The sequence below is a fragment of the Pristiophorus japonicus genome, chromosome 14 (genome assembly GCF_044704955.1).
Source record: "Pristiophorus japonicus isolate sPriJap1 chromosome 14, sPriJap1.hap1, whole genome shotgun sequence".
In the NCBI taxonomy this organism is placed as follows: domain Eukaryota; kingdom Metazoa; phylum Chordata; class Chondrichthyes; family Pristiophoridae; genus Pristiophorus; species Pristiophorus japonicus.
Genome location: NC_091990.1, coordinates 15,247,654 through 15,260,023, shown reverse-complemented (window position 1 = coordinate 15,260,023; position 12,370 = coordinate 15,247,654). Strand labels below are relative to the sequence as shown.

General features: G+C 39.8%; 1 protein-coding gene across 5 annotated transcripts in view; it reads left to right on the top strand.

Annotated features, from left to right (window-relative positions):
• The window catches only part of LOC139279745 (protein 4.1-like), a 138,633-nt gene that overhangs the window by 83,864 nt on the left and 42,399 nt on the right, over positions 1–12,370 (top strand). For all 5 annotated transcript variants that reach the window (XM_070898938.1, XM_070898936.1, XM_070898937.1 and 2 more), the window contains exons 10-12: positions 252–346; positions 5,383–5,555; positions 7,564–7,653. In XM_070898938.1, coding sequence (XP_070755039.1) covers positions 252–346; positions 5,383–5,555; positions 7,564–7,653 — 358 coding nt within the window. The remainder of the gene's footprint in view (positions 1–251; positions 347–5,382; positions 5,556–7,563; positions 7,654–12,370) is intronic.

Sequence of the window (12,370 nt, the reverse complement as noted above, 5' to 3'; positions counted from 1 at the left end):
GTAATCATCTAAACATATTACATTTCTTAATACCAGCCAAACATTTATAGAAGAAATGTATCAAAATACAGAAGATGGGCAGTTGTCTCAATACATTGCCTAAGGACAATACTTTTAAAACTTTGAACTGCAGTTTGATTTGCAGTATTTTTTTTAAATGTTTTATTTCGCATGACATTTTTGGAAGAGTGTTCATAACTCTGCACCAGCTGTTCACAGGACTGCTAATGTGTTTTGTGTTCCTTTTTCAGGATCAGTGTGAAAGCACTATTGGTTTCAAGCTGCCCAATTATCGTGCTGCCAAAAAATTATGGAAGGTATGCGTGGAAAATCACACCTTTTTCAGGTGCGTGTACAACACATGATGCTAATAAAGTTAGGACACTTGTAAAGAAAACAAATTTTCCAATCCATTAAGTTAAAAGCATTTAAAGTCTAAGATATAATCCTTCGCATTTGCAAATCTCCTTCACAAGTTCAGGAAGATGGCTAATTCTGCAGTAGGCTTCTGGCACTGAGACCTGTGTGTTGGATCTCCCTCTAGTTACCAATTCACACATGGACTTTCAGAGAATGCAGAAGATGAGAGAATATCATAAACCTAGAAAGCAAGGCATACTTTGGTCCAGGAGCATCAATCAGTGGGAAGGGAGCAAGGATTGTGTTGGTTATGTGAAAAGGTGGGAAGGAGAATGCACAAACAACCCTTGCTATTCCAATTGATTCCAATAGCTCTCCTGCTTTGTGTAGCTGCTATTGGAGAGCAGACCATTGTACTGGCTGCTGTAAGAATGTATCTTGAGGCAAACGATAACTCTAATTTCATCAGCTAGTGTCAACTGCAACACCAAGAAATATGGCCAAAAATCAGAGCTTCGGAATCCATATCCTTTTAATATGTGCACGGTGAACTGTAGAAATACAAACAAGGAACACACTCTAGATTTCTTGCAGTACATCAAAGGAAACAATACAATAATCCAAAAACAATCAGATAAAGCAGCAATAAAGAGAAATTACTTATAACTGTGGTTCTGGAGGGATCACTTTAACAGAGGTCTAATTCCTAACTAACAAGTTAAAGTTTCTCAGCAAAATGTCTGACTGCCATGCTTCTGACTGGCTTCACTCTCTTTTTTCCTGGATCAGAAGAGCCAACCTGTGGCAGAAAACGGCAAGACACGATACGGTGTCTGAGATGTCAAAGTTTCTACTCCTCGATTCTCCCCAGAGTTTCGACTGCCTGCTCACCCTGGCTGCTATTCCCTCTTTCTAATGTTGTAATAGTCTCCTTTTATCAATATTGCAACTCCTTTTCCAATTTCCCTGTCCTTTTCTAAAGTCCTTATAACCTGCAATATTTATCTCCCAGTCATGCCCAGCTTATCTCCATGATGACTACTACATCATACCCTTTAAGCTGTGCATTTGTGTATAGAACTCTTAGTTGAGCAACAGACCCTACCCTCCCTTTTTGCCCTGATACTGTTTTTCTCTCACTTTTTAACTTATCTCACTTCTTATTTTTCGTCACTCCTGTTGTATTTTTATATCTGTTATTTTGTTATTATTTCCAATATTTTTTTCTGAACCGTAATTATTTATATTAGCGTTAACACTACTTATGATCTGGACTTTGCTCTCTTTTTTTTTTTCTTGCCTTTTAGGCTATTTTCACTTTTATTATTATTTCTGCCTGAACTCTCACTCCAGAACTCCCCCCCCACCCCACCCCGGCTCCTTTTATTGGTTTAAAATCCTTTCTACAACCCTGTTTAACCTTTCAGCTAGGGTCTTGGTCCCAAATGCATTCAGGTGCAGCTCACACCAGTGGTACAGCCCCTTCCTATTCCAGTACTGATGCCAATGTTCCATGAAATGGAATCCCTCTTTCCCACATCAATCCTTCAGCCACATATTTACTTTCCTGATCTGTTTGTCCCTATGCCAATTTACACTGGCTCGGATAATAATCCCAAGATTATTACCCTCGAGGTCCTGCTTTTTAATTTAGCTCCTAACTCCTAATACTCTCTCAACAGGGCCTTCTCCCTGTTCTTTCCTATGTCGTTGGACCCAGCATGGACCAAGTTGGTTCTTCAATCTTCCTCCTTTCCAGTTCTCTTTCCAACTGTTTTGAAATATCCCTTACCCTGGCACCAGGTAGGCAACACCCCCACCCCCACGGGACTTTGGTTTTGACTGCAGAGGATGCTATCTATCACCCTGATTATCAAATTCTTCATAACTACAACCTTTCTGTTCTAGTTTCTCACCTGCCCCCATCCTTGTACTGCCTTCTGCTCCACAGTGAATTGGTCAGCATTGTGGGTGTCCTTCACACAGCCTTTCAGATAGCAAGTGCATCGTACCTGTTGGACAGGACTAGATTCTATAGTCCCTCCTTCCCTGCCTCTGCTAGGTTCCCCTTGCCCTACTGACTGTCAGTAACACACTCCTTTTCCTGAACCTGCACCTGTCTATGTGGGGTGACTTGAGTTCTGGAGTAAACTATCCAGGTTCAGCTTATTATTGTTCCCTAAGCTCTCACTAAGCATAGAGCACTGTTTATCTAGAAGGGACATTTTGAGAGATACAGCAGACAAAACCGTATGAACTGGGCTACAATTGGTATTTCTTAATAAATCAGAAGTGCTCTATTTTGGCTCACTGTGAACCTGTTTTAAAGAGAAAGAACTTGCATTTATATAGCAGCTTTCACGACCTCAGCACGTCCCAAATGCTTTACAGCCAATGATGTACTTCTGAATTCTAGTCATTGTTGTAATGTAGAAAACGCACCAGCCAATTTGCAAACAGCAAGGTCCCACAAATAGCAATCTGTTTTAGTGGTGTTGATTTAGGGGTAAATATTGACCAGGACGCCAGGAAAAACACCATTGCTCTTATTCAAAATAGTGCCATGGAATCTTTTACATCCACCTGAGAGGGCAGACAGAGCCTTGATATAACGCTTCAGCACTTGTCCCCACTGTCAGAGTAATGGTCACTTTATGCATTAACTTCAAGGTGTTTGTTTGTCCTGTTTCAGCTGTTGCAGTTGGAAAAGTTAAGACATTTTGTCCAGAGCAAGAACGAAATGCTGTAGAAAACATTCCATCTCCATGCTGTCAGATTACTTAGAATGATCATAAAAATCATTCTCAATTTAAATTTAAATTTTTGCTTCTCCTAAGTAGTTTACTTAAATATCATCATCTATAATGTATCATTTAAAAAAAGTACACAATTAAGTAAGGGCAAATCTATAATACCTGGAGTATTGTGTACAGTTTTGGTCTCCTAACCTGAGGAAGGACATTCTTGCTATTGAGGGAGTGCAGCGAAGGTTCACCAGACTGATTCCCGGGATGGCGGGACTGACCTATCAAGAAAGACTGGATCAACTGGGCTTGTATTCACTGGAGTTCAGAAGAATGAGAGGGGACCTCATAGAAACGTTTAAAATTCTGACGGGGTTAGACAGGTTAGATGCAGGAAGAATGTTCCCAATGTTGGGGAAGTCCAGAACCAGAGGTCACAGTCTAAGGATAAGGGGTAAGCCATTTAGGACCGAGATGAGGAGAAACATCTTCACCCAGAGAGTGGTGAACCTGTGGAATTCTCTACCACAGAAAGTTGTTGAGGCCAATTCACTAAATATATTCAAAAAGGAGTTAGATGAAGTCCTCACTACTCGGGGGATCAAGGGGTATGGCGAGAAAGCAGGAATGGGGTACTGAAGTTGCATGTTCAGCCATGAACTCATTGAATGGCGGTGCAGGCTAGAAGGGCCGAATGGCCTACTCCTGCACCTATTTTCTATGTTTCTATAATATATCATTCTTAAAAAAATACCAGCTTAAAGTAAGGATAATAATTCATTATTGTGATGTGAAGATTGCAAATTATGCTGGGTGGAAGGAAAATTATTTTTTAATGGCCTTAATTTTCATTAACTCCTAATTATCATTTTCATAAAAAATACTTTGTGGAAGTACTTTTTATGAAAATGATAATTATGCGCTGCCCAATAATCTTCAGTTAGAATATCTTTGCATTATGGTAAATATTAATTTTACTAAAACTTTGTCATTTTGATTGGAGTCCAAACAAGCAGTATTTTGTATTTAGATTGGCCTGGACATCTCGACCTCCCCGGGCCTGTACTGAGTGTCTACGGACTCGGGAAGGCATCGCAAAAGCTGGTTTTCAGTGCACAATGCGCATGCCCTGAAAACCAGCTTTTCTGATCTGTCGAACTGGAACTTGACAGATCCAACGCATATCGGGAGCGAGGACATTTGCAAGGACAAGATTGCGGTATTTATCCATATCTTGCCCAGCAAATGTCCTCAAACTTCTTGCGCCTGATAAAAGCAGGCGCATAGCCTACTTTTACAGGCGTAAGAGTTTAAAAACATACAAAAATATAATAAAATTAAATTTTAAAAACACATTATTTTTAAAAACCCTGTCCACCACGTTACATTTATTTTTAACCATAATTTTAAAAACATCGAGAGAAAAAACTTGAACTTTTTTTTCTCGAAGATATTTATGAACTTTTTAACTTTAATTATGTGAGGTGTGTTTTTTATTTTTTGTGTTTAGTGTGTTTGGGTTTTTTTCTCATATTAATAGCAATGAGAACTGGTAGATACGGAGTTCTCATTGCTATTAATGGGAAAGCTGGGGAATACAGTACCTGATTGGCTGAGCAGTCACACGTGACTGCATTTTCTGCGTGGGAACCTGGAGGACGGGAGCGCGGGAAGAGAAGGCCTCCCCACCGGAATCCCACGCTCCTCTTGGACCACCAGGTACTTTAGTAGAAATGTTTCAGGTTGGAGGCAATTGCCCGTGGAAGCCTCCGACCGCAATTTCAGCCCCAGTATTTCCTGTGGAGCCCAAACAAGACTCTCTGGATAGCTTATTAAAAAGGCACTGCCCAGTATAGTACTATGTCATGCAGACCAGAAAGTCCAAGGTTTGATTCCTGGTCTGCTGAGTTAGCTGACCTCAACTGGTTATCAGCTGGAGTTATATTTTGCCTCAACAGCGGGTGGAGGGGCGGGGGGGGGGTGCGGCCCGGCGGTGTAGAGTGGGAATTATATGTCACTCCTGGAAAGCTGGCTTCGTGGAGGTTAATTGAGTGCAGGATCAGGGTCAGACATGATCCACTCCATCGTTCATAACCTGCCAACACTCGCTCATGAAAAATGATTACTTAGTAAGGTCCCATCACCAGTAGCACTCACCACCTGCAAGAAAAAAGGCGAGAGATTGGGAGACAAGTAAATAATATTTACACATCAATTACAAGTGCATTCTTGAAAGCTTTGCTTAGGATACTTAATTTGACTCTTTTCCCCTTAATAGGCTAACAACACCAGAATCCACAGCGAAGAGCAAATTCCTGTCCCTAGGCTCCAAATTCCGTTACAGTGGTCGAACACAGGCTCAGACCAGGGAAGCAAGTGCCCTGATTGACAGACCTGCCCCTCGGTTTGAGCGTACTGCAAGCAAACGGGCATCCAGAAGCCTTGATGGAGGTAAAATTATCTGAGATTGCAAATTATATCATTACAACTGCAGGATCATGTCACTTGGTTGTAAATGTAGGATCTCATCAATATTCTGTGGAATGTTTGTGTATCAAACCTGCTGAGGGCAGCTATAGAAAATAGATGGACATTTTTTAAACTTAAAATATGTTGTTTTTTAAATTGGTTGCATGTTCCATCCATTTCTGCAGTTTGACTTCAGGTTCACTGGAAGATACATATTAGATGAAGGTGGCCAACTAACCTTTTTGAATACATATATAATAATCAATTTAAAGCACTAACGATCTATGATCTGGAATATTGGATTTGTTAACACTTAGGAAGGGGAAAGGCAAGGACTTTGTAATGTAACATTCTGCAAAAAATATCATTTTCTTATCTTAAGTTTGGAGGTTCTTGCTTCTGATTTGATGGTCTTAACTTTCGCTCGTATGTTAAAAGGAGGGAATCTTTGTAGATATTATAATAGATATGAATATTTACAGTCAGATTTGATCTTCATTCCTCTCAGCACCAAAATTTGCAAACGTTTGCTGTTTCCAAGTGCTGCGTATTTTTAAAGCTGCAAAGAGCATTTCATGTAATCAACTACAGGGTTGAACCTCCCTGATCGAGAACTCCCTTATCCAGAACCACCCCTCGTCCAGCACCATTCCCAGCTACCGGGTGGCGCAAGTGCAGAACTCCGACATGAACAAATTGAAGTCCTTCCTCGCTGCCGACTCCCGCAATTGCTGACCTGCCCCCCGTGATCCACCACCTCTCTCTCTCTCCCCCCCACCCCATGATCTCTCTGCCGCACTCCCAGCCCCAAGCCAGCCAGCCTTGCTATCCCCTTGCTCAGTACTTATACCATCCAATTTAACGTGACCACCCCTCGTCCGGAAAAGTCTCTTATCCAGAATAGGCCAGGTCCTGAGGGTTCTGGATAAGGGAGGTTCAACCTGTAATTGAAATAGAGCTCATTAAAAAGTGAATCTGGAAAAGGAATTGGAAGATTGGCAAAAATAAAGTCTTGAAGTTTACATTCCTTCTGATTCTGAGAATTCTGTAGAAAGTTCAAGGACTGTACTAACTTTGATGATCTCATTCCTAGATTACAATTTAGATTGAAGTGACAATGGGTCACTAACTATTTACTTCCAGTGTTTTGCGCACACAGTATGTTTTGCTATACTTAGTGTGAAATTAACTTTTGACAGGGTTTAAACTTTTAAAAACAAATTGCTATTCAGATCGAAACTTTAGATGCGGAATTCATTCTTTCTTTCTTTCATTTGTCTCTTGAAAATTGCTTTCTATTTGCTGACTTTGTTTTTGTGCTCCATTTTGAAATGCTATTCAGGAAGTACTTCATTATAAATTTATGCACATAGTAATAGTTTATAGCTAAATCAATACTTTGTTTACAAAGCAAATATTTAGCTTACCATTTTGTTTGTTCTACACAGAACTATTTTTATTGAAGTGATTTGATAAAAACTGTAACTGTATATGAAATAAAAGGTTGATTTGAGAAGGGGCAAGTTTATTTGCTACGGAGGTAAGTACAAACTTGAGGCTGAGCTTGAAAAATTGAATTAAATTGACAAAACATTTTAGATGAGTTTGGATTTTAAGAATCACTGTTCTCATTGTGCAATAAATATTTAATATTTCTCCAATGTAGCAATTAGAAATATAATGTTTTGGGGCCAATTTTCCACTATCAATGTTACTTTTCCCATTCACCCTAATGGGACAGACCATAACTGGTTTAATTTTTTTAACAACACTGAATTGCATGAAAAATAACTTTTTAACTCGAACTCCAACTCCTTTTTGTAGAAAAGTCAAATTTGATATTCAGTATTGATACACCACATACCTTTACCACTATATTAACTGCTCCTGAGGGAATTTTGCAACTCCTCAGATGTGCTAATTCATGCATTTCAAATGACTGAAACCACAAATTCTGTAATTGTGCTAACCACAAGTACATTCTCTCCAGCTATACGTAAATTTCCAAAAACTTCAATTGAATTGGCAGTGGATGAAGATCCTGAACCTACATGCATTGAAGTATCTAGAGAGCGGCCAGGTACCAGTTTGTTGGCTTGAAAGCTCTGCAGTGCTCCTGTTTCTTCACTCTATCCTTTCTTCAAACTCCCTTTGACTTGTTACATTAACCATTTGAAATTCTTGTGTTCATGTGCTCGGTGTGATGATTTACGATCAAAAGTCTCACCTGGAGACACATCTGACTGGTCTTTTCAACTAATCCAGATTCTGTAACTCTTTATACCTAGCTAGTGTTGGGAAAGTTTTGTGTATCCTGGTATCATTAGTTCGAAGTACCCTGACCAGCTAAGCAACCAAGCAAATTAAAACCTGTGCTTTTTGAGACAGTTTTCTTTCAAAAGAAACTGGCTTCTAGAACCTAATGAGTACTTTTGTAATTGTTTTGAATGTTTAAACAAAGCCTTTGACAGCAAAACAAGGAGATGAAAAATTTGGATTTGTATGTAAAATGATGTATGTGAGGACACTCGGGCATTTAAATCTCTAATGTGTTGAATAATGAGCTGCTTGCCATGTGTTAGTGCATTCATTTAAAATCCTGAAAGCTGCAGAACTCTTGAAAGAATAAAAAACACCTGAATTTAGACAGACATTTTGATTTGGCATACCTGTAGTATATTATGATAGCAGGAGTAATTTAATCATTCTTTGCTGGACATGTCCTTGAATTCTAAAATATTAAAAGGAAATTTTGATCAAGTTTGAGATTTGCACAGTAGATAACCTCATTTGCAAAACTGTCACCAAGCTCATGGTCTACAGGGCCGTAGTAATACCTGCCCTCCTGTATGGTTCAGAGACGGGGACCATGTACAGTAGACACCTCAAGTCGCTGGAGAAATACCACCAGCGATGTCTCTGCGAGATCCTGAAAATCCCCTGGGAGGACAGATGCACAAACATTAGCGTCCTTGTCCAGGCCAACATCCCCAGCATTGAAGCACTGACCACATTTGATCAGCTCCGCTGGGCAGGCCACATAGTTCGCATGCCAGACACGGGACTCCCAAAACAAGCACTCTACTCTGAACTCGTCCACGGCAAACGAGCCAAAGGCGGGCAGAGGAAACGTTACAAGGACACCCTCAAAGCCTCCCTGATAAAGTGCAACATCCCCACTGACACCTGGGAGTCCCTGACCAAAGACCGCCCTAAGTGGAGGAAGTGCATTCGGCAGGGCGTTGAGCTCCTTGAGTATCGTCGCCAAGAGCATGCAGAAATCAAGCGCAGGCAGCGGTAGGAGCATGCAGCAAACCAAGCTCCCTGCCCACCCTTTCCCTCAATGACTATCTGTCCCACCTGTGACAGAGACTGTGGTTCTCGTATTGGATTGTACAGCCACCTAAGAACTCATGCTAAGAGTGGAAGCAAGTCTTCCTCGATTCCGAGGGACTGCCTATGATGATGATAGTAAAAGTTTTGATAGAGAGACAACCTAAGCTTTTAAATCCCTGTAACAAAAGGCCCACAATTAATTTGCTGTTGGCTGAGTTGGTCAGAAGGCATCTTGTAAGCCAAGGAAGATAGTCAAATAATATTGAAGTAGTTTAAATTCAGCATGCTTTTATGGGAACTCTTGCAGGCAACTATTTTAGAATACAAAATGTTGACATTCTTACCCAAAACCTTGCATTTTTATCCAAATTCATTGCTTTTTGGGGAAAGCCTGATTAGATTAAACTGATTACGTGGTAAATCTACTTGCTGTGCTAAGTTATTATAAAAAATTTAGAAATTGATTGGTAAGTCAACTTCTGTGGAAAATAAAGCAGAACTTGTCGATTAATTCGTAATCTTTCTGGCTGATCTCAATTTGCTCTAAATAATTATACTTGTATTTATATAATGTGTTTTCACATTAAAGTGCTTAACACCATTTTTTTGTTGAAATTTGATGGCTGTTAATGTAGGCACCAGCGACATCATGTAAACAGCCATTATTGGATGAAGGTGGAATATTGGTAGAGTCACAGGTAGACTAACGCAAATTTAAAAAGGAACGCTCGAGGCCAGAAATATGGTTCCGGATTGAGTGGTTTTGCGGTTATTATGAAGCATTTTATGAAGCTTATAATAACTGTAAACAGAAATGCCAAAAGTATATTGTTGTGATGTTAAAAACTTGAATTTGAAAGTGTTGTGGGCTAATTGTAATTTTCTCATTATTCTTTTCTCACTCTTCCAACCACTTTCCAAGTTGAAGTTTCTTTTAACCAAATTCAAATGTTCTGCTTCTCAGTGCATATCAACTGGTGCAGTGTTCACTGGGCATGATTCTAATCTATTATCCGAGAACTCATATCTTCTTTTTCTTAGTACTGGTTCTCTATTACTGAATGATGCTGACTTGCTCTTCTATAGTGTAGTAGTAGTTCGTATCAAAGAATTTGTTTTATATCTCTGTGAACGTAGATCTTGATAGCGAAATAATTTATTTTAAATGCTAATGAAGTGCAGATGATATTTTGTTCCTCGGAGTTTCAATCCCAGCGATCCACAGACTCCTGCGATAGATACAAATCAAAAAATTGGATTTGTACAAAGTTGAAAATAATATTTACTTTTAAAGATTTCACCGTCAGCATCTGTTGCCCATTACATTCTATGAAACATTAGTGCAACACTTGTATGATAAACATTGGCTGTCCCACATTCTCAGACTTGCTTTTGAAGAATATTTTTTTCATAATTGGAAACAGATTGTATATTATCAAGGCAACCAAATTAAAAGCATCCTTTGCACTGTATCCTCTTATGTTGTTTTGAGATTTTCAGAACGATTGGTTGTTACTCAAGATTAGGGTTTGAGGGATTGGGCATAATATAGCATGGATAGAGGATTGGTTAACAGACAGAAAACAGAGAGTAGGAATAAACGGGTCATTTTCAGGAAAGCAAGGTCTAACTAGTAGATCAGTGCTGGGGCTTCCGCTACTTACAATCTACATCAATGACTTAGATGAGGGGGACTGAGTGTAGTATATCCACGTTTGCTGATGATACAAAGCTAGTTGGGAAAGTATGCTGTGAGCATAATGCAAAGAGGCTGCAAAATTATATAGACTGATTAAGTGATTGGGCAAGAAGGTGGCAGATGGAGTATAATGTGTGAAATTATCCACTTTGGTAGGAAGAATGGAAAAGCAGACTTTTTTAAAAAGGTAGGAGACTAATAAATATTGGTATTCAGAGAGATTGGGGGTCCTTGTGCACGCATTACGGAAAGATAACATAGATACAGCAAGCAGTTAGGAAGGCAAGTGGTATGTTGGCCTTTATTGCAAAGGGTTGGGTAAGGAAGTATTGCTGAAATTATGTAGGGATTTGCTGAGACCACAACTGGAGTACTGTGTACAGTTTTGGTCTCCTTACCTAAGGAAAGATATACTTGCCTTGGAGGGGATGCATCTAAGGTTTGCTAGATTGATTCTGGGATGAGAGGGCTGCCCTATGAGGAGAGATTAAGTAGAATGTGCTTATGTTGTCTGGCGTTTAGAAGAATGAGAGGTAATTGAAATGTATAAAATTCGTCGAGTGCTTGACCGGGTAGATGCTGAAAGGCTGTTTTCCCCTCCCTAGAAACTCTAGAACTAGGAGTCATAGTCTCAGGGTCATGGTACATCAGTCATTGAAGGTTGGCATGCAGGTACAGCAGGCGGTGAAGAAGGCAAATGGTATGTTGGCCTTCATAGCTAGGGGATTTGAGTATAGGAGCAGGGAGGTCTTATTGCAGTTGTACAGGGCCTTAGTGAGGCCTCACCTGGAATATTGTGTTCAGTTTTGGTCTCCTAATCTGAGGAAGGACATTCTTGCTATTGAGGGAGTGCAGCAAAGGTTCACCAGACTAATTCCAGGGATGGCTGGACTGTCATATGAGGAGAGACTGGATCAACTGGGATTTTATTCACTGGAATTTAGAAGGATGAGAGGGGATCTCAGAAACATGTAAGATTCTGACGGGACTGGACAGGTTAGATGCAGGAAGAATGTTCCCGATTTTGGGGAAGTCCAGAGCCAGGGGACATAGTCTTAGGATAAGGGGTAGACCATTTAGGACTAAGATGAGGAGAAATTTCTTCACTCAGAGGGTTGTAAATCTTTGGACTTCTCTACCCTACCCTGCTGTGGATGCTCAGTCGACGTTTATATTTAAGACTGAGATCGATAGATTTTTAGTCACTAACGGAATCGTGGGATTGATGTACAAGTTCAGTCATTGAACTTATTGAATGGCGGAGCAGGCTTGATGGGTTGTATGGCCTTTTCTTGCTCCTATTTCTTATGTTCTTATGAGATGCACATTTGTATTGCTTCACAAAACAGCATGCAACCGCTTAAAAAAGCGCATGTTAAATGCAGTAAAAACATTGACACCATGTCAAAAATTGGGCCTGAATTGTAACATAAAACATTGTCAAAATATATTCTCCTTTCTTTGGTAAGTTGAGGTGTTGAAGACTAATCTGCAGTAAGTAGATGAATCATTGTGGAAGGGCTGAATAAACAAGCTCTTTGCACTTGTAGCCTATTTCAGTCTCTCATTGTACATCTGGGCCAACTGAAGTTATAATCCCATTTGTCTCTTCAACTTGCATCATTAAATACTTTACATTACACCAAAACACTTTTTGCTTGAGAAATGAACTTTTCAGTATGGTGGCAAATAAACATTGGATCATTAATTATTCCCTCATCTCTTAAAGTACTGTTGATATTGAGAGGCATGGTATAGTTAA